The sequence below is a fragment of the Lynx canadensis genome, chromosome B1 (genome assembly GCF_007474595.2).
Source record: "Lynx canadensis isolate LIC74 chromosome B1, mLynCan4.pri.v2, whole genome shotgun sequence".
NCBI lineage: Eukaryota > Metazoa > Chordata > Mammalia > Carnivora > Felidae > Lynx > Lynx canadensis.
The window spans coordinates 199,606,105-199,634,026 of NC_044306.2; the positions used below are offsets into that span (position 1 = coordinate 199,606,105).

General features: G+C 51.2%; 1 protein-coding gene across 1 annotated transcript; it reads left to right on the plus strand.

The window, feature by feature from the left end:
• Positions 1-26: 26 nt before the first annotated feature.
• Positions 27-27,555, plus strand: ZBTB49 (zinc finger and BTB domain containing 49). The gene is made up of 8 exons (XM_030314213.1): positions 27-132; positions 7,629-7,799; positions 9,805-10,904; positions 13,364-13,410; positions 20,640-20,713; positions 22,222-22,304; positions 22,396-22,557; positions 26,412-27,555. The coding sequence occupies exons 2-8, from the start codon at positions 7,648-7,650 to the stop codon at positions 27,083-27,085; spliced, it is 2,292 nt and encodes a 763-aa protein (XP_030170073.1). The 5' UTR covers positions 27-132; positions 7,629-7,647; the 3' UTR covers positions 27,086-27,555.
• The last annotated feature ends 367 nt before the right edge of the window (positions 27,556-27,922 follow it).

Here is a 27,922-nt window from a genome sequence, read left to right on the forward strand (position 1 = left end):
AAGCCGGAGGCGGATCCGGCCGGCCAAGGGGGCGTTGTCGGGATGGTTCCGCGGCCGGCCGGGCCCGGCGAGCGGCGCTGAGGGCGGCGGTGGCGGCGGCCGGTGAAGAGGGGCAGGCGAGGCAGGACTCGGGTAGGTGGCCGCCGGGCCGGGAGGCCGGCCTCGCGAGGGCGTGGGGGCCCCAGCGCGGTGCGGTGGGAGCGGCCCCGGCCCGGAGCCGCCGCCGCCGCCTCCGCTCCCGGGCTGAGCGAGGGTCGCGCGGGAGTTCGCTCGATCCCAGAGGCGCGGGGCCTGCGCCCCCGGTGCCGCCGCTTCGGCCCCGTGGCGCGCTCCTTGTCCCCGTCTGTCGCCCTGTAGTCGCGGGCAGGGCTGAGCGCCGCGGAGCTCCTAGCCAAGCGCGGCCTCGTTTCCACGCGGGCTGCGCGCGTGTGAAACGGGCGCGGAGACTCCGTCCCCGGTCCGGCCCGGGAGTCGGTGAACGCGCCGCGCTCAGCACGGTGCCCGCCGCTTGCTTAATGGTTCAGCCGTTCCTCTTGGCCCTCAGCGGGGGCTGGCAGACGGGGGCGGTCATTAAGTGCTTGCCGCTTAACCGAGTGGCTACGGGGTGAACGCGGTGAACGGGGTGTGGACACGGTCATGTGCGCTCCAGTCACCCGGCGGGGAGGGGGGAGGGGTGATAAGGAGAGTTTCTCTCCGGAGGTGAGCGCGGTTGGGCTGGAATGGAGAGTGCATCCGTTTGCTAAGCCCTCGTAGCCAGCACCACAGGCTGGAAGTCCAAGACCAAGGTATCGGGATGGTTTCTTCTGAGGCTGCACCACCTGGCCCGCAGACACCCACGTTTTTGCCGTGTTTTCACGTGGCCTTTCTTCTGTGCGGGAGCATCCCTGAGGTCTCTCCTGGTGTCCAAGTTTTCTCCCCTAATGGGGACAGCAGTCCGATTGCATTAGGGCCCACTCGAATGGCTTCACGTAATTACCTCTTTAAAGACCCGATCTCAAAGCCGCAAATATTATGAGGTACTAGGGCTTAGGGTTTCAACGTTTGGGTTTTGGGGGGAACACCATTCAGCCCTTAACAGAAGGCATTCGCCGGAAGGACAAGGAAGAAAACATTTTCCAACAGAAGTGACAGAATGGCCTTGAGGTCTCAAAGCAGGGCGGTTGAGGTGTTTTTGTGTGCAGGGCACACATGTGTCTCATTGGTGTTTGTGCTCTTCTGCATTTGTGTTTTCATTTGGTCCCCCCTGGAAGCCCAGGGGGAGCCCTCTTTCGTCTTTCTTGGTAAATCGAATTTTCCGGTTTCAGCACACATGTCTCTTCCTCGAGGAAGTTCTCCCTGACCCTCCTCCTTCAAATTAATCTGCACTTCCCTCTTCCAGCATCTCCTGGACCATCTAGTTCCTGTTTATTCTCTATCTGGGGCACCGGGGTCCAAGGGCACCTGACTCGGGACCCCCCAGACAGACCACTGATGAAATCCAAAGGCAGAGAAATGAGTGGCGGTGACGCAAGAAAGGAGTATATTTCAGGGAGGCCACCACGGGCAGGACAGTGGACTAGGGCTCAAAGACCGTCTCCAAAGTGCCGGAAGGGCTTCCAGGTTTATATAAGGAAAATGTGGAACAGAGGTTGGCAGATGCGTGCAGGTGGGCAGTGAAGGTCAGATCGGTCATCGTCTTAGGGTCAGTCACACGGCGTCTTCCCGGCTCAGGGCAGGCCTTGTGGCTTGAGGGGGCAGTTTCAGTTCCCAGCAGGGGATGCTTTGCCTGAGTTAAGAAACGAGCTGCAAAGAAGAACTTAGTCTGTTGGAAAGTACAGACTGAGGTCAGAATGGAGGGATTTGAGGTCCTCGTCCATGAAGGCTCTGGTGGCCGCATATGTGAGTTGTTCACCATCATACCCTCAGTGGGGAGCATACAGTGACACTCCATAAAGTTAAATGAATGAGGTGAAAACTGAGACACAGCCTGTGGAGGGCAGGGGACAGATCTTGCCCAGGCGTTTCATCCTCACAACGCCTTGCACATGTCAGGCACACAATGTCAGTTTAACTGCGTCGGCCTATATAGTGTCTTAGAGTCAGTCACTAGAGAGCTAAGACAACCAGGCTTGCTTGCTTGAAGCCATTGCTTCTGTCATGGGATTGGGGGGAGGGGACATTAGGAATAAGCCATTTGAAAACCGTGATGACCAAAGACAAAGGTCGGACCACTCTAAGGCAAGGTGGGTGCTGAGGTGTGTGAACTGTGGACCTTTGGAGAAGTATCCATTGGTGGCCCCAGGAAAGAAACTTCTGCAAATTCTGGGTATCTGACCAGTTGGAAAAGTGTCCCAGGGAACAGAAAGGCCCCTGCTCTAGGATCCCTCTCTGCAGGGTAGAATTCCGTTCTGGCTCTTACTCCCTTTACAAGCACCTCTTCACATGTAAGCTGTTTCGTGTGTGTGTGTGTGTGTGTGTGTGTTCTCTTTTCCCATATTTTCCCAAGTTTTCCCAAATTTCCCTTTGAGTCCAGTTCGTCCATCTTCCCACCATCACATTTCGGTACAGATTTGTAGCATTTAAAACAGGAAATACCCTAGGAATTCTTTAACCAGTGGGGGACCTCTCCATTTTTACATACGGAAAACTGAGGCTCAGAGTCTCCATCTGTGGAGATGCTATGTATTGAGCACCCCTGTGTTCAGGGCGCCCTTCTAGGTACCAGAGATACGCTGATGAATAAGGCAGATGTGGTCTGTGTCCTCTGGTCTTTGTTCCTGGTCACAGAGCGAGCAGCTGCAAACACGGAGATCGGTCTGTGCCCCTTGAGTCCCAGCACGACACTGTGTGTTGCACTTGCCCCTTCTCGCGTATGCCGTGCTCACCTAGGCCCTCAACTGACTGGATCCAAGGAAGGCCTTTCACCTGCTGAGTGGAACTCAGAGTAGGGGTTAAGCACGTGGGCTTTGGGGTCATTCCCTGGGTTTAAATCGGAACTCCGCCCCTTATTATCAGTTACTCACTAGCTGTGTCGTCTTCTCTGTACCCGGTCAGGTTGTCTCTTGCGTTGCAACAAACTACCCCAAAACTTAGGGACTTAAAAACTTATTTTCTCTCACGGTTTTGTGGGCCAGGAATTCAAGCAGAGCTCCACTGGGCAATTCTTCAGTTCCATGTGATACTCGCCTGGAGGCTGGGGCTGGTCTGGAGAGTCAGGTGTGGCTTTGCTGTCTCGTGGCTGGAAGGCTGGGCTCAGCTGAGTCCTTCTCCGGTTCCACATGTTCTCCAGTGGGGCGCCTTACAGCCAACCCAGGCCTCCAGAGTCACTGTTCCAGAAGACAGACAGTGGCAGCTGTCAGACCCAGAAATGAGCAGGGCTTTACACCCTCACTTTTGCCTGTTGTTGGTTAAGACACAGGCTGCTCAGATTCAAGGCAGGGAGAGACCTAGATCCCACCTCCCCTTGGAGGAATGTCAGAGTTGTAGCCCTCTTTAATGGTCCACGTGCCTCATCATCCTCATCTATAAACTAAGAGGGGTACTTATGATTATCGTGAGAATTAAATGAGATGAACTGGGTATGAGATGAGCATAGGGACTGAAAAAACACGCGTAAAGGGCTTAGAACAGTGCATGGCACGTTAGAAGCATTTGGTAAGCACGGGTCTTTATTATCACTGTCTTAGGCACATGATCCGTCGTTATTTACACTTGTCACCCCTGAGACTCATGAGGAATATGAGATGTAAATTATTTTTCCAGAGCTCTCTCTAATCTTGTGGGGGAGGTACAGAATTGCTGTCATGAAGCCATTAGAGAACTGTACTGAGTAGTACAGAATAGTTATGATTTTCATAGTCCGTGTAAATTGTGTAACAGTTTCTAACTGTACATTACTTCTATATAGCTGGAAAATGTCTAAAGATCGAGAACATTTGCTGCATTTTAGCGTTAAAGCCTACAGAGGAAGGTTTTGTGTTGTATTTTTAATGTCCTTTTTCTCGTGGGATGTAGCATAGCACCAGAGCATGGGCTCCAGGGTTAGGAACCAGGCTTTAAATCCTGGCTTTGGAACACAGGATATTTAAACTCCCCATTTCTTAATTTCGTCTCTTCAAAAAGGCCGATAATAGGGTTCTTGTCGTATTATTGGAGTTAATGGATAGAATGTGCTTAACACAGTTCCTGGCCCGAAAATAGTGAATGATAGGTAATAACAATAAGCCAGTAATCCTTTTGTTTTCAAGCAACTGATGGGGCAGGGGTAGGTAACTGAGTACTCTATCATTTGGCTGTTCGGTACCCTCAAGGATTTAACACGGGGCACTGCCCCACCACCTGACATAACGCTCCTCTTTCTGTATTCTTGGTCTGAGTGACAAAACCCTCTCCCCGTGCTTTAGTGTTGCTCTTTATAGGTGTCATCACCTCTAATGCTAGTTTTCTTTGAATCCCACCCTGATCTCAAACCAAGAGATCATGCCAGTACCCCAAGCTTTACATGTCAGAAACTAAGCTTTCCGTGAAGAAATAGGGGAATCCAAATGAGGCGTAGAGCTGAGGGTGAGTTTTAGAGATTCAAAGTCGAGGGGTCATACAGTGGAGATGGTTAGCAGAAAGTTGGACATTTGGAGCTAGTGATCAAAGCTAAAGTGTCCCATTTTGGGGTTTTCTGCTTCGAGCAGATGAAGGCCAGGAGTAGATGTGATTTTCATATCCAAGAGAAGGGGGCCCAGGGACTGAATCGTAAGGGGCATTACCGCTTGGTAAGGGGCTCGCCGAGGAGGACGTACAGGATAGAGAGGGAGCAGATCAGGGGCTTGGTAAGAGGAGGGCCCCGGGGGAGGCAGGCGTGTCCAGAGGGAGGTGCGCAGACCGCACTCCACAGGCTGTAGCTGGGGAGCGGCCCCTGCGGGCACGTGTGTAGCAAGACGCAAGGTGAGAAGAGAGTCCTCCGAAAGCAGAGCCGGATGTGGAGTGGCTGCTTTGAGGGGTGTCAGAAAACACGCTGTGATGAATAGAGGTGCCTAGAGGGACGGTTTTGTTGTCCTGTTTTCTTCTGCTTTTTTTCAACGCGAGGCAATCTTGGTGTGTTCGCAGGAACTGGTGGGCCAGGTGGGGACAGAGCAAAGCAGTGAAAAAGCCGAGAATGAAGCCAAGTGCTGGGGGAGGCCGTGGTGGGGGCAAGGGGAGGAGGAAAGCTGGCTTTGCAAGGAAGGCACACTTCATCCTGTGAAGCTGAAGGGGTCGAGTGAGGGACGAGCGAGAAAACTGGAATTACGAAAATAATTTAAAGGCACTCAGGTTACATCAGGTTATCTGTGGACTCAACCTTCATGGTGAAGTCAGGTCACAGTCACTTTTATGGACGAGGGAGACAGACGTGGTGGAAATGAAGAGAAGGGAAAGGGCCTAGGAGAGTAGCGGTGGGGCTGGAGGGGGGGGTGTCAAAAAGATGTAAAGAGACATCACTAACTGTTGTTCGTTAGCAGCAGAGGTTAGCCACTGTGGATCTTAATGGGTGAGTGTCTGCTCTGTGCCAGGCAAAGGTGAATAAGGTGGTGCCCTCAGAGCTCACAGCAGAGCTGGAGACGCAACTGATCGAACATAAGGATTGGTCATCTAGGGAGGCAGGTGTGGGGTGCCGTACGATTGCAGAGGGGGGACCCCAGACTTGAGGAAACACTGAGGAGGAAGGAACACGTTTCCGAACGGCAGGAAAGGCTTCTAGGAGATGGTGACAGCTCAGCAGAGCCCTGATATTTGGAAGGGTCCAGTGTGGATAAAGTATTCCCAGGACAGGAAGTATCAGAACCGAGGGCTTTTGGGGCAGAGAGCAAGGCAGGGTCCTGTAATCTGCCTGCCCCAGGACCAGCTGGAACAAGACTGGACAAAACCCAGACAGTGTCCAGGAGCCGGGGCTTTTCACAGGCTCTCTGGGTGCTCTTTAGAGAGAACATTTGTTGAATACTTAATATGTCTGTTGCTGTTCTCGATGTTCATGTGGGTTCTCACAATTGTCTCCATAACCCGTGAGGTAGGGTGAGGAATGTGGACATGGAGATAGTCATTGCCCAAAGTCACGTAGGTCATGAGCAGTGTCTGGGGCTCCGCACTCTCCCCAACACAGCTTGTCTGGGGAGCCGCAGGTAGCGTGTTTTGGCGGGCACCTAGGGGGCATGGGAGGGGATAAGGCGATGGTGATCACGATGGGAGAAGGGGCTGTGTTCAAAAGCTTTGTTTTGGCTTCGTGGTTTGGTGACTTTTTCCATCATGCTTCTGCACCGAGGATGAAAGCGAACGAAGAGACCACACCGTTCTGCACGGCCATTGCGGCACACGCCTGCCCCAGGCCGACTTCATCTGTCCCCACGACTTCTCTTCCCTGTGGCGTGTCTCTCCTGTGTATTCAGGTGTCTGAGTACTGTATTCGTGTGGTTGTGTGTCATGTACTTTGTGTGCGTGTGGTTGTGTGTCGTGTACTTGTGTGTGTGTGTGTGTGTGTGTGTGTGTGTGTGTGTTTAGTAGAATTTAGGCTTCGTGAGGGCGGGGACTTGGTATGTTTGCTGGTTTGTTGCTGCAGCCCTAGAACCTGGCACATAGAGAGGTTGAAGAGATGTGAGACCTTCCGTGTCTGAAAGAGGGTGTCCCATCTCCTTCAGTCTTAAAGTCAGCGTTCTTGAAAAGGCCTGTAAGATTCTACATGGTCTGACCCTCTCCCCTTCTCTCTCTCTCTCTCTCTCTCTCCCTCTCTCTCTCCCTCTCTCCCTCTCTCTCTCCCTCTCTCCCTCTCTCTCCCTCTCTCCCTCTCTCTCCCTCTCTCTTCCTCTGTCTCCCTCTCCCTCCCTCTTCCTCCCTCTCCCTCTCTCTCTCTCTCTCTCTCTCTCTCGTATGCACATACAAGCACTGACACACACAGGCACATCATGTCCTGCCACTCCCTTGGCTTCAGCGCTCTTGAGCTCAGCAGGCGCCTAACGCTTTCTAGTCTGTGCACGTCAGGTACGTGCAAGACGGGTGTTTGCTAAGGTAGCACCCTATCAGAGAGGCAGGAAGGAGCAGACGAGTACACGTGCTGCTTTGTGATATCTTTGTTATTAGTGTCTCGTGACGTAAGTTAATTTATTTTGACTTACACCTTATCTCTGCAGGTAAGTTCCTAATTTTCCTCACCTTCTAATTCAGCGCCCCACGTATAGGTGCTCAATAAATACGGATTGGTCTTATCCACTTGGCTTTTCTCTACCCTTCTAAGTGTTTACATACACACGCTTTGTTGTTGTTGAATTACTCCAAAGTAGAAACAAGAGAAACGCATATGGCATTATCGTGGTCGTAGTCTACATTTGCACTGTCAAATCCCATGGCTCTTTAAATAAATTAAAGGTTTAGTTCCTCAGTCACACCAGCCACATTTCAAGTGCTTAAGGCTGCTGTATCGAACGGTGTAGATGCGGAACATTTGCATCACTGCAGGCAATTCTGTGACACTGCACCGGTCCCGATGCTTAAGACCCAGGGTTTTTTATGCTTGTTGTCGGTTCGTTTGAAGGAGCCATGACTGAACTGCAGGTCGGTCCACGGGTTCTGGGGCCACGCAGCTCCCCGTCACCCCTGGCTCACGGTCTACTTCGTGCTCTTCCTCGCAGGTCTCCCGGGTGCTTGAGCATGGACCCGGTTGCCACCCACAGCTGCCACCTCCTTCAGCAACTGCACGAGCAGCGTATCCAAGGCCTGCTTTGTGACTGCATGTTGGTGGTGAAAGGGGTCTGCTTCAAAGCACATAAGAATGTTCTGGCAGCGTTCAGTCAGTATTTCAGGTACGTGTTGTAGGCTTTGTTCTTCTAACCGTTTGGAGAAAAAGCTCTTGTAGCGTGGATGTGTGTTGACTGAATTTTATTCTCTCCTTGGATTTCACCTGTTCTCACCTTTTGCAGCACCTGGTGCGAGTTTTGCTTTTTGTATTTAGAGCAGCCTGAGAGGAAAAGAGCCTTTTGACCAAAAACTATCTGGGCTGATTGAAAGTGTGTTGCCACTTTGTCTCTAATGGCTCTAATCAATGTCAGGTTTCTCTATGTATTTCTTACCCTTTTGTGGTAAAAAGATTGAAGAATAGAATTGCTGGTGAGAACTTTCTTGTGATAAGAAACTGAAGGGGGGAAAACACCCTACATACTGACTTTTTATTAAAATATTTTCATTTTTGTTTTTCACTGGGATAGTCTAAGAAAACCCGTCTGAACTGAATTTATTTCTTCCTATACTCATTTTTAGGTTGTTAGACGTTGTTGGAGTTAAGTGTTCTACGTACGTTTTCTGAGTAGCTGAGATTTATCTCTCTGTAAGCCCTGAAGCTTTTTTTTGGTACCTCTTTTCCCCTTAAAATGCATACCGTTTCATTGCTCTTGTAAATCGTATATGGAACCTGACTTAATCTTTCCATCAAATTAAACCTCCGCCATCATCCGTGGTCTAAGTACACGTTGTAATGAACGGATCAGCTCACTGAGGTAATCAGCCCTTTTTGTCCCTGTGCAACTTGGTCCCAGACTGCTTTCCCTGCCCCTTTTTAATTTGTGCTTCCCTCAGGCGGGAACAGGGCTGAAGGCTATTTTGGGGAAGCAGGTGATTGGATTAGGGAAAAGGTCCACAAACTTGCCAGACCACGTACCTGACCCAGCTTGGTGGTTTGGATGCAGCACAAACTCGTTCACCTGGAACTTGACGCGTGTGCAGAATAAAGCCCGTGGGCGTTGTGCCCTTTTCCCTCATTCACTCCTAGGGCTCTTCTTGTTCTCACTGCTGGCTTGTGGGCCGTTGGGTTGCAGAGAAACCTCTAACAGATCTGATTACAAAATGAGTGTATATCAAGTCCCTAGAGTTGTCAGATTCACAGAGACAGAAAGTAGAGCGGTAATGCCAGGGGCTGGGCGGGGGGGGGAATAGAAGTTAATTGTTTCATGGGTGTAGAGTTTCGGTTTGGGAAGATGAAACGTTCTGGAAATGGACAGTGGTGATGGGGGCACAGCAGTGTGAACGTACTTCATGCCACTGGATTTCCCGTTGGAACTATGTTTAACATTTTTAACCACTTAGGAATGGACCAGATGGTAAATATTACGTATATTTTGCCACAATTAAACAAACTAAAATTAAAAAAAGAATGAGTGTCGAGTGTTGGTTTCTTATAGTTCTTTTTATTTTTAGACATTTTTAAGGCACTGAGATGTGGAAATGTTTTTGTTATGTGTTTTATGGTCTGAAATATAATTTGCCAGACTAGATATGAAATACTCTACCTGTATGCTGCACTCTATCTGTATGCAATCGATCATACATATGGATAATTATACTTTGAAAAGAACAATGAGTATATTTCAGAATTTTACTTTGAGATCTGTTTGGAAGGTTGAATATCCAGCACACTAATTTAATTCATCTGAATTGCTTTATGGACATCTTGCCAACACTTTTTAAAGGATTAAAATGCACTTCATTTAAAAATCTTGGCATGTAGGGGCACCTGGGTGGCTGAGTTGGTTGAGCATCCCACTCTTGATTTCAGCTCCAGTATGATCCCAGCGTCATGGGATTGAGCCTCATGCTCAACGCGGAGCCTGCTTAAGATTCTCTCTCTCTCTCTCTCTCTCTCTCTCTCTCTCTCTCTCTCTGCCCCTCTCCCCCTCTTACACTCTCTCTAAAGTGAAATTAATAACAGAACATAAATCTCAGCATTTACAGGATAGTATTCTGGAATATTAACATGAGTATTACTCATAAGAAAAAAGTAATCATGCTATAAACAGCTATCCTTTCTTTTATCAGGAGCCTCTTTCAGAATTCTTCAGGCCAAAAAAGTGATGTTTTTCACCTGGATGTTAAAAACGTCAGCGGCATCGGGCAGATCCTGGACTTCATGTACACGTCCCATCTAGATCTTAACCAGGACAACATACGAGTCGTGCTGGACATAGCCCAGTGCTTGCAGGTTCAAAACGTTCTGAATCTGTGTCACACGTTTTTGAAATCGGCCGCTGTGGAACAGCCCCCTGGCGTGTCCTGTAACAGTACATTCTCCCTGCAGAGCGCTCTGGCTGCTGACGCTAACTGTGTCGTCAGCGAAAACTACCCTCCTCCTTTGCTGCAGGAGTGTCCCGCGGAGGTTCAGCAGAGTAAGGTGTTGGATGAACCCCATTCTCACGCTCCCCCGTCAGTTAATCTTCATCACCCTGCGGGCGAAGCGCCCAAACCCGCGCCCGGTCCGCTGGAGGCCAGCGGCCCAGAGCTGCCTCTCAGGCAGAGCTACTGCTACAAACTCCGAAACTTCTACAGTAAGCAGTACTATAAACAGGCTGCCTGTCCCGGTCACGGGAGGGTGGGCGAGCCGCCCTTCCCGTCCAGCACCCCCACGGGTCTCGGTGCCGGGGAGCGCCAGCCTGGCGCGGCCGGCCGGCCTGGATGTGGGCCGGAGCCTGCGGGGCTCCTGCCTCCACACTGCTCGGCCCCGCCCCTGAGTGAGCCGGACCCGGACCCGGAGTCCGACAGCACGCGCCAGCCCCCGGCCAAGCAGATGAGGCTCAAAAAGGCCATCCACCTGAAGAGGCTCAACTTCCTCAGGTCACGGACACCCGCGGAGCCGGCGTCTGAAGCCAGGCGGGAGGACGGTGTGACCGAGCGGGCAGGCCCTGCCGGCGCAGATGCGCGGGAGGAAGCCGGCGGCCCCAGTGCTGAGGGACGAGGAGGCGGGGAGCTCATCGGCTCTGAGCACTCGAACTGCGTGAACGACACGGAGCGGCCCGAGGACCCCGCGGCGCTGGAGGACCAGTCCCAGATGCTCCAGCCGCAGAGACAGTATGCGTGCGAACTGTGTGGGAAACCTTTTAAACACCCAAGCAACCTGGAGCTTCACAAACGGTCTCACACAGGTACACTGATTCAGTGCCCGCAGGCAAAGGAAAGGACCTGACCCAGACGCTCAGACACCACTGCCTGCTCTGCTTTTGTAAGAAGTTTTGCTGTTGCTCGATGACATCATTGATAATCCCCCAGAAAATCCAGGAGCGTTAGCTGCTCTTTCTCTGACGTTGTTGGTGATTACTCTTAAAGAACGATCTCGGAGTTCTGTAGACGCTCTCGTAGAACCAGTTGCAAAAGATGGCACACTTTTCGTTTTTAATCGTGGCTTTGTGTGATAAACCTTCCAGCTTTGAAGAAGCGTAGCGAATTGTTTTGACGCGCTGAAAATCTCAGATATGTTCTAAAACGGATAAGCTGTATTTGCTCTTTAGAATTAGATGAACTTTACATTTTTTTAAAGCATGATGTTGTAGGTTCATCCAGACCAAAATAACTGAGGGTAATAGTAAAAGGTCTCTGGGAAGCCATGTTAATATCAGATTTTTTCACATTGCGGTTTGGAAGGAAGAGGTACACTTTTTAATAAGGATCAGCTTTAACCGTTTGATAATTGGTTTTCAAACGGTAATTCTTCCATTTTGAACGTTGAATTTTCAGAGGCTTAGTACCCTAATTCATACCTCGTCCTTTCTCCAGAAAGTTTATTTTTTCCAAACGCTAAGTGTCACGGATACGACGTTATACGACACTTACATGTTATACGACACTTACGTGTTACTTTCCTTCCTGTAGTTAAACTGGGTGACTCTACTGCACGTGAATTAATGACAGCTCCCCTATAAGCATGAGAAGTACTATGCTAACGGGTGCTTCCAGCATAACTGCTTTTAAGGTGCTTGTGCCATTGTGATCATGTCCACGTGCCATCCTGTTACCACTTTGGGTTGCCCACGGGCTTAGGTGTTTGCTACCTTGTTGCATTATTGAGAGACTTCTATATGGCAGCCCTTCGTTTTCATGTGTTTGCATGTAAAGTGCTTTCGTTGGTGGTAGCGGTTCAGAATTATTTTATGTGAAGGCAGTGTCGTTGGCTCAGCGTTGCCTGAAAAAAACTTGTTTTATTTAGGTCATTCTGTTTGCTTAAATTTCCTGGAGCCTAACGATCGTTATGATTTTTATTTGAGAACATCTCTCTCTAGCTTTAAAGGAAACAAATTACATTGTTTGTTCTGAAGGAACATCTTCGGATGCCAGTATCACACAGCCATGCACAGGTGTTGACGGGGACAGAAATTGGGAAGGCGGCAGGCAGTTCTCTGATTACGGTCTGGGGAGCCCTTCCAGGGGGTCTGTGGGGCCTGAACTCTTTCCATCAGAGTCTGTGATGTTACTTGCCCTCTCCTTTCCTGCTCCAGGCACACAGTGGAGTCAGCTAAAGGCTGCGGCCGCTCTGGTGGCCGCCGAGAGGTCTGATGGCGTGTTCTGAAGGTCTCCGTTTCCATTTCTGACGTGGGCTCTACCCACCGATGTAGCCTATGTAAACCAAAGCTCTTTAGGGCCATCAGTTATTCAGAGGGCGAAGGGGTCCTGAGAGCAGAAAGGGAGGCCCCCTGGCGTAGGGTGATTGGCCCCGGTCACTTGTGAGTCTCAGCGACTGGTGACCTCTCGTTTCAGACTGTTGTAACTCAGAATGGGGTCTTTCACTTGACATTATCGTCTTACCCATAATTTCAGACGTGAATGTAGTCACCAAATACAGGATTCGTGTGATTATAATTACTCAGGGTCGGAACTTCCGGCTTGTCCTTGAGGAAGCCGTTCAACTCAAAAAATATCCTGGCAGGAGCTCAGAGAGCTAGCAGGGTGCCAAACTTCAGCAACACAGGAAGAAGGGAAACGTTCATATTTAAAAAAAGAATCTTAATGAAACCACTTCATTTGAGGGGGATTCTTGGTCTTCAAAGCATAGTAGGTTTTACAGGCCACAGGGGGTACCTTGAAGTACGCTTTTCCTGTTCTCTACGCCGGGTCAGAGCTGCGGTGGTTCCCCTGGGGTGGTGTCCACTCTGGACAGAGGTCGCCCGTCTGTTCTGTTCCAGGACGCAGAGGCCGGCGGTGGCCAGGGAAGCACGTCTCCCTGCTGAATCTTGTTTTCCCCTGTAAGCGCACGTCAGCCACCGAAAGGCGGCGGAGAGGGGTCTTCCCCGGCACGCTTGAAGTCCACCCCTGTGTGGCCGCCTCGTGCAGTGCGAACGAGGCTCCCTGGCCGTGTCGGAAACTGGTGGTAAAGGACTCAGGCCGAAGGGCAGGGGAGCAGGCCGCTGCTGTCCGGCAGATCGCCTCTGCGCCGTCCAGGGGGGTGTGGGACAATCAGGAGGACGTGGGGACTCTGCCCACGCTCGTACTTTGGGAAAGAAGGCGACGCCGTCTTCTGAGAGGGCAGCAGAGATGGTGTAAACATTTTGAACAAAATTGTGGTGCCGATGTGACTAATGATTTTACAAGTTGTTATTTTGTTTTGTTTCAGGTGAGAAACCTTTTGAATGTAACATTTGTGGGAAACATTTCTCTCAGGTGGGAATACTCTTATTTACTTTAATAATTGGAAACCCGAAACCCAGTGCTTTTTTTTATTATTATTACAAATAAGACCTACATTTGGACTTCTGAGAGAAGCCTCTGGTGGTGTCTGTAACGTTGACTTCACACTAAATCGGAAGAAAATAATTTCTAAGGGAAACAAATTTTTAGATCATCAGGGGAAAAACAGCATTTTTTTGTAAGGGTGTGAACTTCCCCCCCACTTAAGGATGGGTCCGATCCTGGTATGTTTCTTCTCTTTTGTGAACGAGCTTTCCGGTAAACCACAGTGAGCACCCACCCACCTGGAGGCCGCAAGTGCCGGGCTGTGTCCAGGACAAATGTCCCCTTCCTCCGGCTGGCACATCAGTTGTTAGGATGCGGGGAACAGAGCAAGCATTTCTCGTTCCTGCTTGGCCCGCCTTTCAGCTGACCCCTGTTTAATGATCATTGGGACACGTATAAAGTCTCCCCATCCAGCCAGTGTTTTGGTCCCTCCTATGCGTGCTGATCCGGGCGCTGGACGTAAACACCCCCTAGAGGGTCAATGTGTTAGAGGAAATTCTGAACGTAGACTGGTGGCAACCCACTTCTGAAATGGAGGGAGAGCCCTGCTTCTCTGCCACGTGCCGGGCGCTGGCATTTTAGAGGGTGGGTGAGGCCGGCTGCTCGGCCCCGGGCGCACGGGCCCGCCGAGGAAACAGCCACCCCACGCCGTCGTTCCACTGGCGGGTGCCGTAGATCCGGTCGCAGCTCGTGCAGACGCTGTGTCACCGGGGCCAGGACTCTGGGCTGGGCCCTGACCCAAGAGCCCTCCAGGCCATAGAGTTGGCCGCAGCGCTCCCCAGGGCACGGAACCTCCGTGGCGGCGCCGTCTTCTGGCACGTCCCCCACGGAGCCAGCCCTCCGGGGTCCCCTTCGTTCTCCCCCCCAACCCCCAAACCTGTGCCCTCAGGGGCTTTTCCCTCCCACTGCCACCTACCTGCAGGGATTCACTGAGTCCGGACCCCTGCCTTTGCGTCTTTAGTCCACACTTGCCGTCCAGGAGAACTCTGGCACCCACACTGCGTCCACTAGGTTTTTGAGAAGCGAGGGGAGTCCTCTCTCCTCCAGCTGCCAGTTATTCAAGGCCCTGGCGGCTTCAGGATGGCCTCGCCTGGGGCTTCCGAGCTGTGGCCACGATGATGGGCAGTGTGGATTTGGATCCCGCCCCTGGCCTGCTACTCAGTGACCTCGGGCAAGCCACCCCACCCTTTGCAACGTCAGCTTCCTTGTCTGTGAAACCAGGGAAAGGAGATGACTGACCCTGGGGAGCATGTGGGGAGTAAACGAGCTGGTAGGAGTAAGAACTCCTTTCTGCCTGGCACGTAGCTCGTGCTCAGGGGGCGTCATTATCTCCCGTCCCAGGGCCGCCCTCTCCGTTCTTGCAGACCAGTCTTCCCAGGGCACCCCCCCCCACCACCACCATCTTAACCTCACAGCTTTGGGGTGGGGGAGAACCTAAGACTTGGACTCATGACTGTTAACAATTAGCAGCCATCACTCCCTGGCCCACATTGTCCTAATTCTTAAATCAGGATCGTACTATCTCATGCAAGTGTCAGGAGTAAATGAAACAGTGGACACGAAAGCCCTTCGGACGTTTAAAATGTGATGACGGCTTAGGGTCTGTCCTCTCCTTGCATGGAATCCTTCCCTGACCCTTCTTTGCTAATCACAGAGAACCGGACATTGAAGCGTCCGTAGTCAGCCTTCAGCCTCCTCTCCCGGCATCGATGGCAGGTCTGGCCTCCAGAGATTCTGATTTGGTCGCTTTGGGGTACGGCCCGGGTGTAGGGATGTGTTAGTACAGCGATTTGGAAGTGTGGCTGAGGTTGAGGACCGCTGCTCAGACCTCGTCCTGCACTTGCCCTCCGGAGTCCCATCAAGGTGGCCCTGATGACTGCCGCTCCCAAAATCCTCCTCTGCTGGGGTCTGTGTTTTTGTCGGAGTTTTGTGAACATAGGATTACGTATACTTGCAGTTTTCAGATGCATATTGCTGTTTTACTTCGTAGTGAAATTATGAAATTTTTTGTGAACAAGGACTTCTGTTTAAAAACCACTCAGTAATAAGTGTTTGTGGCAAGCGTGGGGTGTGCTGGGGAAATATGCATAGGGAACAGCATGGGCAAAGAGAAGCGAGTGCTCGTTTCTGCCTGGAAGAAGTGGCGTTCGGGGTGGGTGATGAAGACGGGAAGTATGTTACGAGATTGCTCAGGTGAGCCCCAAAGACAAGCAGACATTTGATAAGCCTGGGGGTCTCTGGCATTGAGGAAGCTGTCGCGTTGTGGATACAGGGATACTTTGTAAGTAGTGCCCGCTGACCATCTCCGCCTTACGGCAGGCAGTCATTTTTATTTTTTATTTTTTTAATTTCTTTTTTGTATTATTTTTTATATTAAATATAATTTATTGTCAGATTGGTTTCCATACAACACCCAGTGCTCATCCCAACAGGTGCCCTCCTCAATGCCCATCATCCACCCTCCCCTCCTTCCCACCCCCCCTCAACCCTCAGTTCTCAGTTTTTAAGAGTCTCTTATGTTTTGGCTCCCTCCCTCTCTAACCATTTTTTTTTCCTTCCCCTCCCCCATGGTCTTCTGTTAAGTTTCTCAGGATCCACATAAGAGTGAACATATGGTATCTGTCTTTCTCTGTAGGACTTATTTCACTTAGCATCACACTCTCCAGTTCCATCCACGTTGCTACAAAAGGCCATATTTCATTCTTTCTCATTGCCACATAGTATTCCATTGTGTATATAAACCACAATTTCTTTATCCATTCATCAGCTGATGGACATTGAGGCTCTTACCCTAATTTGGCTATTGTTGAAAGTGCTGCTGTAAACATTGGGGTATGATTGCCCCTGTGCATCAACACTCCTGTATCCCTTGGGTAAATTCCTAGCAGTGCTATTGCTGGGTCATAGGGTAGATCTATTTTTAATTTTTTGAGGCACCTCCACACTGTTTTCCAGAGTGGCTGCACCAGTTTGCATTCCCACCAACAGTGCAAGAGGGTTCCCGTTTCTCCACATCCTCTCCAGCATCTATAGTCTCCTGATTTGTACATATTGGCCACTCTGACTGGCGTGAGGTGATATCTGAGTGTGCTTTTGATTTGCATTTCCCTGATGAGGAGCGACATTGAGCATCTTTTCATGTGCCTGTTGGCCATCCGGATGTCTTCTTTAGAGAAGTGTCTAGTCATGTTTTCTGCCCATTTCTTCACCGGATTATTTGTTTTTCGGGTGTGGAGTTTGGCGAGGTCTTTACAGAGTTTGGATACTAGCCCTTTGATATGTCATTTGCAAATATCTTTTCCCATTCTGTCGGTTGCCTTTTAGTTTTGTTGGTTGCTTCCTTTGCTCTGCAGAAGCTTTTTATCTTCAGGAGGTCCCAGTAGTTCATTTTTGCTTTTAATTCCCTTGCCTTTGGAGATGTGTCGAGTAAGAATGAGCTGGAGCAGATGTTTGCGGTTACGGTGTATTGGGGTGCTCCCATGCTACTACTGGAATGTTTGCTTTGGTAGAAGGGAGTTTGTAAATATTTTCCCTTCTGGAAGTCTCGAAAGTGAGAAAACAGATTCACCAATGAGAATTAATCTTTTATGCTGTTTCCTCAATTTATATTTAGTAGAGTCAGTCTTGGGGGGGGAAAAAGTTACCCATAACCTTGCCGTTGAGTCCGTAAGCAGTATGATACGTGAGCTTTGCAAAGCTACCGTAATTCGAGACTGTGGCAACAGACGACACCTGTTAATATATTTGTGGACACGGTCTGTGCGCGGATCTCAGCACTGGGGGTCCCGCATGCGTTAGAGTATGAGTGAGGCTCTGTCCGAATGCAGGGTGTCCATGCGGGGTAGAACCCGGCCCCGAAGGTGCACCCGGAGGAGACGTGAGGTAGGGGCAGGTCTGGAACATCTGTGACGTGAGAAATGGGAAGAGGAAACCTTGTGCACTGAGCTGCCTTTCGGGAGAGGACTGGAGTTGTGTCGTCTCTCCAAAGAGGCAGGAATGGAAACTTGGAGTGACTGGTGCAGTCAGTGCCTTCCGGAAAGAGGTGTCCCGTGTGTGGGGCGCCACTGAGGGGGCCCGCCTGGAGATCAGTGTGCTCCCCCCGGGCACGGACACAGCCTGACGCCACAGGTGACAGGGTTTGGGCCCGTCCAGGGGAAAATGCAAGAGTAAGAGTGTTTTGATGAACTTTTCCTAAGTTGTTGAATTTTGAGCCCTGAGGTGGTATGTCCCACACTCCCGTTGTTTAGGAGACATCTCTGTGCTAATCTCCAGATTTTTTTCCCCTGTTAACTTTTGTTATTTGGTGAAATCCTAAAGTCCCAAAACTCCTGAACTAGGTGACTTTTAAGATCTGAGATCCCTTTTATCTCTAAGATGGTATGACTCCTCAGCTGTTTTTTACATGAGTAATCAGCTGCCGTTGGAAAAGTGTTCTGATAGAGAATATGTGTTTGGTTTGCTTGTGTTTAAATGCTCACGTCCTCGTGCCTATTAGAAAGGGTTTATTTTTTTAAATTACTCAAATCAGGTGTTAGTTCTTTTCTGCAGCAGAGTTTTCTGTTCACAGTTCTGACAGCCCCCTCCTAATTTAAAATATCTGCTTAGAAGGAGTAGAGCCTCCTTTGCTGCTAACGTTCTTGAGCACAGACAGTGAGTGCCGCAGGCTTGGGAATCCACAGACCTGAATCAGGATGTTTGATCCCGGCTGTCGGAGCCCAGTCTGATGACTTCCCTCCAGAGCATCCGTTTGCTTTTCCGTAGACCGTGATGCTACTACTTTATAAGGGAATTGTGACTAGGTGACAAGTTGTCTGCGGCTGCTAACCCAGCTGCTTCATTCCTGGTAACCTCCAAATCATCGGTAGCAGTCACTGTTACTACCGCTTGCTAGAGAGTTCCATCCAAGATGTGGACCGGGTACTTAGCATGTAATGAGCCCAAGAGTGAAGCACAGTTTACCAAAAATAAAGATGCTTCAGTAAAGGTCAAGTACTCTGGGTCCCAGTTTGCTGTGTCATTTGGCATAAATCGTTGAATGCATTATTGGACTTTTTTGCCTGAATCTTTCAGTGTTTCATCTGCTTTTATACCATCGGCCAGATCAATATGTGCTCCTTTATCTGGGGGAAGATTTTCATGATCCATTTCTATTTATTAAATAGCTACAAAAAAAAAAATTCAAGGGGTTGTTTTACCACTGCTTATTATACTATGTTAAGTGGAAGATCATTTGATTATACTTGCTTTGAAAACGAGTAATTGTGACGCTTCAGTTAAAAAGCAAGGGCTCAGTGCTGCTAAGCACTGACTCAGAGAATGCATTTCAGTCGTGATACATCATTTACAAAGTAACTTAAAAAGAAGGACCTAATTTAACAGATGAGCCCATGGTGCTATTCAAATTGTTATATAATTGATGCGCTTTTCTGGAATTTGGAATTGACTGACTTAAAACAGTCAGTGGTACATTATCTCACCTCCCGGGAGCTGTTTCCCCAACAGCCAAGTGACTCTTGTACGTAATAGTCAACACAAGCCACTTTATTCACAGAAACTTGTGAGTTCAGACTCCCACAAACCCATGTTACTTTCTGGCCAGCTGTGTAACAGGGGCAGTTACTTATTTATCTGAATCTGAGTTTTTCATCTAGAAAACAGATCTGATTACTAAGAGCAGCTTAGTGATGTGTGTAAGGGCAGGCAGACGAAACATATATGGCTGTTGACACTTACTGTTGTCAATAGTCATTCTGTTAAAAGCTAGGTATTTACCAATGTTTTGCCAAATTCTTCCTCTTTAGTTACCTCAAATAAACCTAGTTTTTTCGAAGCCATATTTATCATATTCTGAAGTATCTGTGTGATCTCCCAGAGCCTGACTCACAGAATCTCCATGCTCTGTAACATGAAATCCACAGACCGCACTTTTTCTACCTGTAAGTTTCCACTCAGAAGTGGACTTCAGACCGTCTTCAAACGTATAACCATGAACTGTCTGCATTTTATTTAAAATCTAGTTTGCAGATTTACAAAGCCAAATTTGTTAGTTGGCCATTACTGTTCATTCTCTCTCTTTGGCTTATTTTGCGCATAATGCCGGCACATTATTACCCTCGGGCACATTCATTCGTTTCAGTGTCTTTATAACGGAACACTGTAAAAAATTAGGAGGGGAAATGACAGATTGAGTCTGTTAAGTTAAATTCCAGCAGTGGAGGATTTTGTTTTCAAATCCTAATTTGAAACATTAGCCAGGAGCTTTTTTAGTAGAAGGCGATTGCTGTTTCGATTTTAGTGTACTTGAGGCAAGTTAATATTGATTTCCTATTGATCATTCCATGGAAACCTATTTTGCGATCCCCATTTAAGTAAGTTACTCTCTCTCGGTACGTACGTTAAGAATTGTGTACAAATTGAATTGTCTGTACTGATCCTCAGAACAACCAATAAAAACTCAATAATGAAAGGAAAATAAAAAAAGAAATAAGTTACTCTCTGCGAAGCCCTGCTAGTTTCAGCAATTAGGAACATAAAAGGCCCAGCAGCGAAATGGCTCCTGAGTCTCCTGCTTTGCGTTTTTGCACAAAGGTAAAAGAAAGGACAGCCTAGTCCGGCACAACAGAGCCCAGGGGAAGTGCTGTTTGCACGTGTCTTACCTTCTTTAGGAACCAAAGCATGTTTTTAAAAAAGAAACAAGGAATCCTGAAATAACCAAGTACAGACAGATGCTTTGTTTCCAAGTGATGCCTGCGTATAGATGGTCCAAGTTAAAAACACCAGGTAAAGGGGACTGAGGTCTGTTTGAAATACAAGCTTAGCAGCCCCCACAGTGTATGGGGCCCATTTGCCAGGGAAGCAGCACAGCGCGTACCCGCAAGGCGACAAGCCAGGGGCTCACGGGGAGCACTGGGGTCAGAAGTGTGCCATCAGGCATGTCCGTGCGATCTGCAGATTGCCGGGCAGGCCCAGGCCCCCGAGTGAGGACGGGGCTGTCCCTGGTCTCCCTGCAACGGCTGCTTTGAGCTGTGCATATGTAATCCTCACCTGGAAGTTGGACCAGGACCTGGCTCAGTCTGTTAGTTTTCCTTTTGAATTTACAGAACCTTCAAGAAAACTGGTCATTACTGGTATGCGTTTTCTCCTCCCCTCTCTTACAGGCGGGTAACTTGCAGACTCACTTACGTCGGCACTCTGGTGAAAAACCATACATCTGCGAAATCTGCGGAAAGAGGTCAGTGCTGGGCTCGTTCCTCTGTTTGTAAAGAATAACTCGTGTCTGTCTTTGAGTTCGGTGTTCTCTGGGCCACCTGTGGGCTCACCACGTAGCTAAGGAACGCAGGTAAAGTCAGACCCTCCGGCTTTTTCCATAACAAAAAGAAAGAGAAATGTTCATTGAGAGAAAGAAAATCTAGGACACAGAGTCTTAGGAAATGGGATTTTACATGAAACAAAATTATACTAAAATTTCCATTCATTCCAAGAATGTCTGTTAACATAGGTCATAGATCCATGGGGACGTGGAGGTGACTGTCATGGGGGGGGCAATGAGACTCGCAGCCAGGAAGGGCTGGAAGGGCCCTGAGCTGAGTCAGAAACAGGCCTTGAGAGCTCAGCAGTGCGAGTGGCCAGCTGGGAGGGCTGTGACTTGTGACAGAGTCGCAGTGGGGACCTTCCTGCCCTCCCTGGGCCGCTTGTCTGGAGTCTGCACACTTTTAACAGGCACCAGCCACAGCGCTTCAGTCATTCATTTATTTAACCAACATTTATTTGGCACCTGCTGTATGCTAAGTGCTGTGATGGGAACATAAACAGTATAGGGGCCCCTGGCTGGTTTAGTGGGTTAGGCATCAGCCTCTTGATCTCAGCTCAGGTCTTGGTCTCAGAGTGAGACCAAGCCCCACGTGGGCTCCACGGTGGGTGTAAAGCCTTTGTTAAAAAAGAGAAGGGAAAAAAAACAGTACAGGTTCTGCCTCCGATAAATTCATAGTCAAGGGCGGTGGGCAGAGACGGCTTCGGGGACAGCTCAAGTCAAAGTCCTCCAGTGTGGGGTGCGGCACGTGCTGTGGGGACGCTGGAGGAAGAAGCGCCCCTTGTTCAGGTCCGGGAAAACCGCTGTCTCTGCAGATGGGAGAAAACAGAGAAAGAAAGGCTGCCTGGCCTGGCACGTCTCCCTTTCTGCCGTGGCCGCTTCAGCTCCGCGGGCACGTTTCGTGCCGGGGGTACCGCACACCCCTCGCTTCGGGCGCCTCCGGAGTGAGCCCCCGCTTCTTCAGATGGTGTCACTTCCCTTTGGCCTTGTTTTACAACGTGGGTTAAGCGGGAGCCTTCTGAACTCCCTTTGAAAGCAAGGCGTGTGTTTAAAACCATGTCCATACACGTGTTGTTGCAAACAGAACCAGTTGTACAATTAGGTGTGGTGGGAAGGAAGCGTGTTTCTGTGGCCGAGACCTCCCTGAGCCAACTCGGTGACCATCTCTGAAGAAGAGTGACGAAACTAGGTAGAAAAAAAAAAAACATTCAGAAACAAAGCACTTGCATCATTTTCTACTTTCTTGTAAAAAAGAGAAAAAAAGTAAAGATTTTTAAAAATGCACATTTCAAATGAAATCAGGCCACGTCTGGTTCGTTCTGCAGGGATGTGGGGAGCAGCCCATCCGTCCCCCTCAGTGACTTGCAATTGTAAAGATGTGCACCAATGTGGAAAGAAATTCTTAATTGGGTTTCCGAATGTCACGGCAGGTTCGCAGCCTCTGGTGACGTCCAGCGCCACATTATTATTCACTCGGGAGAGAAGCCACACTTGTGTGACATCTGTGGGCGAGGTACTGCTGAGCGTTTTCCTTTTCTTTCTCGAAGACCGCTGACGAAAACGGCCTCAGTCCTTGAGCCGAACGCCTCTTGTGGTCTCTCTAGGCTTCAGTAATTTCAGCAACCTGAAGGAGCACAGAAAGACGCACACGGCCGACAAAGTGTTCACCTGTGACGACTGCGGCAAGTCCTTTAACATGCGGAGGAAGCTGGTGAAGCACCGGGTCCGGCACACGGGTGAGCGGCCGTACGGCTGCCCCGCCTGCGGTGAGTGGGTGACGCCCGCGGACGCGGCCCCCCAGGTGCCCGCCCTGTCACTGCGTGGTTCACCTCCCTTTCCTCGGGGGCGACACGGACGCGGTGCTGTCCCCTCGCCCCCTCCCGCGGGGTCTCCTCTCATCCCTCCCTGGGCTCGCGTGTCAGACGTTCGCGGAGCTGCCCCGAGGTGCTCTGGGCACGGCCGAGTCCGCGGGGCGTAGACAGAAAAGCGTGGAAGGGCGAGGAGCGCAGCAGCGGGCGTCAGCACAGCCGCCTCAGCGGCAGGGCCTGGGGGCTGCCGGCGGACTGTCCTGTCGGAGCATCTTGAGCGTGTGATGGGGTCAAGAGGGAGGGCTTCTGGGTCACGTACAGTGAAGCAAAGGGCGCTTCTCTCCGCAAGGACGCGGCAGCGAAGTGGCCAGAAAGGGGAGGGTGGGCTGGCGGCCCTTGCTACTGAGGGGCCTCGCCGCCCAGGTGAGGGAGGGCGGACTCTCAGTTACCTGTGTCCTTGTGATCGTGGAGGGTTTGAGCCTCTGAAGGAGAGAGGGTGTGCGTGTGTGTGTGTGTGTGTGTGTGTGTGTGCGTGTGCGTGCGTGCGTGTGTACACGTGCGTGCCTGTGACGAGCACTTCACCATGCCGACTGAGTCATGGAGGAATCAATGAGTAACGATTTTTACGACTTCCTGTGTGCAACAGACAGGGAGAACGTCCAGAGTCCTGCTGTGGGAAGGCTGGAATTGGGCTCTGCTCCGAGCGCCTCCTCCTAATTGGAGCTGGAATCTGGAATAGGGCAGGACTTCTGGGCTGTAGCCAGAAAGTACCTTTGTTTTTGTCTCCCACTTAAATTGTACACAGATCTCATCTCCTGGATACAAAGTTAGGCAACTCCATGACTCTTCTCATTACTCTTAAAATAAAATTGGGGCGCCTGGGTGGCTCAGTCGGTTGGGCATCCGACTTCGGCTCAGGTCATGATCTCGCGGTCCGTGAGTTCGAGCCCCGTGTCAGGCTCTGTGCTGACAGCTCAGATTCTGCTTCGGATTCTGTGTCCCTCTCTCTCTGCCCCTCCCCCACTCGGGCTCTGTCTCTCTCTGTCTCAGAAATAAATTTAAAAAAAAAAATTTTTTTTAATAAAATAAAATTGGTAGTACCTGGGTGGCTCAGTTGGTTAAGCGCCTGACTCTTGATTTCAGCGCAGGTCATGATCTCACGGTTTGTGAGATCGAGCCCCGCCCATGTTAGGCTCTGTTCTAACAGTGTGGAGCCTGCTTGGGATTCTCTCTCTCCCTCTCTCTCTTAATAAAAGAGAGGAAAAAAGGGGCGCCTGGGTGGCGCAGTCGGTTAAGCGTCCGACTTCAGCCAGGTCACGATCTCGCGGTCCGGGAGTTCGAGCCCCGCGTCGGGCTCTGGGCTGATGGCTCAGAGCCTGGAGCCTGTTTCGGATTCTGTGTCTCCCTCTCTCTCTGCCCCTCCCCCGTTCATGCTCTGTCTCTCTCTGTCCCAAAAAAATAAATAAATAAATAAATAAATAAACGTTGAAAAAAAAAAAAGAGAGAAAAAAAAAAAAAAGGAAAGCAATTGTTACTTTAAATCACAAATGCAGTCTCAAATCACTAATTTAAAATGTCAGTTCCAAACGATTATTACAGCTGTCAACTTGATTTAAGATTAAATTCTCTCTTCCCTCCCCGGCTAGGGCTGGCTTAGACCCCAGTAGAGGAGGAAGCAGAGGAGGACCCTGCCTGCCTCACCTTATGTTTCCAGCCCTTTCCCTCCCCTCACTAGCCATGGTTTCTGACCCTGATAAGGTCAGCCTGGGGCCAGGGGAAGAGAAAGAGAGCGCAAGAATGTTCGTTCTTATAGGACAGGTTCAAAATTTTGTAACCGCTTTATTGAGGTAAAAGCCCCATACCATAAACTTTACCCATTTAAAGCGAACAGTTCAGTGGTTCTGGTATATTACTCACAGAGTTGCACAACCCAACCCTCACCGTGGTCTATTTTAGAACATTTTCATCACCCCAGAAAGAAACTCCACACCCACTAGCAGTCATTCTTCGTTCCCGCGCCCCAGCCTAGACAGCCATTAATCTGCTTTCTCTCTCTAGATGTGCCTGTTCTGGACATTTCGTATAAACGGAATCGTTCAGCATGTGGCCTTTCATGACTGCTTTCACTCAGCAAGTGCGCTGTGAACGTCGGCGTACTACTTTGTGTGGGTGTGTGTTTTCATTTCCTTGAGTTCAGAAGACAGGTTCAGTTTTAAGATGGCTTCACGTTCTGGGCTTTGCAGTGAATAGAGAGCTCCTCCCTCTCCCTCCTCCACCCTTCCTCCCTCTGTCCTCTCCCTCCTCCACCCTTCCTCCCTCTGTCCTCTCCCTCCCCAGACTGCCTTCTCCTTCCCTTCCCACTCTTCCTTTCCCAGCATTTCTCTGCACTTTCCAAGGCGCAGACATACATTTTCCTCTAGCCCTGGGTTTTAGCAGTTTATTCCCAAGAGACTGTCTCTGTTGAGGTCTCACCGCCCCTCTGGCCAGTCCTCACAGGCTGGACTAAAGATGGCTCCAGGCAGCTCGCTTGTGAGCACCCTCGTTGAGTCCCTGGAAACGCAGCGTCCTGCACTGCCTGGGACTGCGGGCCACGGCCGTGCACGGTGACCGTCCTCTCTGCCGCCAGCACGGCCAGCCGGCTGTCTCTCACCGGATTCCCCAGGCAGGAGGCAGGTGCTGCCCCGTGGTGTCCTCACGGCAAGGATGGCTGTGAAGTCTGGCCCCCAGTCTTGCCTCTGGGATGAAAGAGAGAGACTAGCCACGGTCCTCTCCTGGGGGAACTCTACTGTGGCTAAAATTCACGTCTTCAGGACCCTAGAAAAGATTATTCCCATCTGCCCAGTAATTCCATTACTGAGAATTTATCCTAAACAGTGTAAAGAAAGATGGTGACTGAACACGAAGTATAGTAGCAAACAGGTGGAGCCTGCCCACACGTGCAGGAGATCCAGGACGGGTTCTGAGGTCTCGAGTCCAGGACATGTCACGTGTCTGTGTAAACTGTGTGGTATGGCGACAGCATAGCAAACGGTGTCGTTCGGTGAAAGAGACCGAGCCTGACGCTGAGGGCACGGTGTAGACGTGAGGACACAGGGTCACTGTGGCCACTGTGGCGAGCTTCGGTATCCTGCGTGGGGAAGGGTACACCTGTAACGCATGGACGTCGACGCCTGGTCTGCCTGATGGGCGGGCGCTCGGAGCTGAGCGTTCCACGTTCACGCGTTCACACGGGTCAGGGCGAAGCTGTAAATACGCATCTACGTAACTGCGTAGTTCTCAGTCCTCTGTCAACATGTGATGTCTTCTGGAAGGCTCTCTGTAGGTTTCTGTGTTCCGATCTTACCTACTCTCATCATGGAAGTCGACCCCCCCCCACCTCTATCATATACACAGGATGGAACTAGAACCAGGAGAAGCATATGTAAAATTATGTTGAAAGCAAAAAGCTGTTTCTAAATTGTCGATCGGCCACGTTAGATTTGCGAAAACTTGAACAAAACGGGCGAGGTTTCCCGGCACGGGCCGGCAGGGGCTGGCACCTCGGCTTACCCGGCGAGGCGCTCCCCTGCGGGGACACAGAGTCCCTCGAAGGCTCACGCCGAGGTGCCCACCGCCAAAAGGCCGCGGGTCGGAGGGACGCAGTGGAGAAGAACAGCGAGCGTCTTCCGGGGCGAGCAGGTGACGGGAGGGCTCGACTCCGTGCCCGTGAAAGCGGTGAAAGCAGAGCCCTTCTGGGTTTTAGAAGGGGGCGGGCGCGGGGGCGGTGCTTCCGGAAGGCGCGCTTCTGAAAGGACATCCTTTTCCTCTCGCAGGGAAGTGTTTCGGGGGCTCCGGCGACCTCCGCAGGCACGTGCGCACGCACACGGGGGAGAAGCCGTACGCGTGCGAGGTGTGCAGCAAGTGCTTCACGCGCTCCGCCGTCCTCCGGCGGCACAAGAGGACGCACTGCAGGCCCGAGGCGCGCCGGGACGCGCTGGACGAGCTGGCGCAGGCCCTCGACGCCTCCGACCTCGAGAAGTCCCAGGGCTCGGATGCGTTCTCCCAGGACGTGCCCGTCGCCTTGATGCCCGCGTCGCTCAAGCTCCCCGCGCACCCGGTGGAAGAGTCCGTGACGGAATTTGACGGCCACGCTGCCGGCCCCTACTGCAAGTTCCGGGCCGCGGTCGAGCCTCACGGAGCCGGCGGGCCGGAGAAGCTGGGTCCGGACCCCGGCAAGCTCGCCAAGCGCCCCCTGCAGCCGGCGCCGCAGCAGACGTTCGCTTACCCGGGCGCGGCCGCCTCCGCCGGCGACCAGCCGCTGCCGGCCGACAGCCCGTCCCTGGGCCGCTCGTCCCCGGCCGCGCTGGACAACCCCTGCGGCGACGGGCCGGGCGGCCGCGCGGCCTCCACGCCCTACAGGAACCCCGAGGGCCAGTTCTTCTCCAGCATGACCCTCTGGGGGCTGGCCATGAAGACGCTGCAGAACGAAAACGAGCTGGACCAGTGACGGCCGGCGACGGCCCGGCCCGGCCCCCGCGGCATCTTCTCGGCTCGGCGGGCGCGTCCCCGCGCCGCGGGAGGGGGCCCGGCCCCTTCCCAACAGCCCGAGGATCGTGTGACCGCCCCTGTGCCGCCGGTGGCCGATAACCGGAAGCATCTGGAGCCCAGGATCTGGGAAGGCCTGCCGGCTCCCCGCGCACACAGACGCGGGACCGGAGGGCTCCAGGGGCAGCAGCTACAGGCTCGAGACACCGGCCCCCTGACGTCAGCCGGGCACGACGGCGGGCATGCTCTGGGCCCGCTGCTGCACCCCGAGTCGTGTTCGAGGGAAAACATACAGAAACACAAATATTTTTGCATTTTTACATGATTGAAATTTGTAGCGTTTTGTACTTTAATTTACGCAAAAATTTTATTTGTATATGAAGCCCGTGCTATAATTTAATTGGAATAAATGAAACTTGACTTTCTCTATAATGTCGTGTGTTTCCTCCAGCATTTTCATTCATTTAAAGACCCCGGTGCGTATAAAAGTAAACGGCAAGAAGGGCTCCCCCTGCGGGGATGAGTCCTGGGTTCAGTCCAGCCGCCCCGGGACCGTGGGATTCCAAAGCCACCGAACAGGGCCCGAGTCCTGGCTCCCGCTTGCTGCCTGCGTCACAGGCGAGCTGCTCAGCCCCCCAGGATCTCTGGGTTTTTTTTTTGTGCCGTACGAGGTAAGAATGTTGTGGCACTGATGCAAGGCCCGGGAGATGCCGCCATCCCCCTGAAGATACTTGCCAGGTCCACCTGCTAGGCGCGCGCCTGAACGAGCTTCCCCTCCCCTTCCCGGCGGACGTGCTGG

Coding starts and splice junctions, on each gene's coding strand:
- ZBTB49 (XM_030314213.1), top strand. CDS start 7,648: ATGGACCCGGTTGCCACCCACAGCTGCCACCTCCTTCAGCAACTGCAC. Junction 10,905..13,363: donor TCACAAACGGTCTCACACAG/GTACACTGATTC, acceptor GTTTTGTTTCAG/GTGAGAAACCTTTTGAATGT. Junction 22,558..26,411: donor GTACGGCTGCCCCGCCTGCG/GTGAGTGGGTGA, acceptor TTCCTCTCGCAG/GGAAGTGTTTCGGGGGCTCC.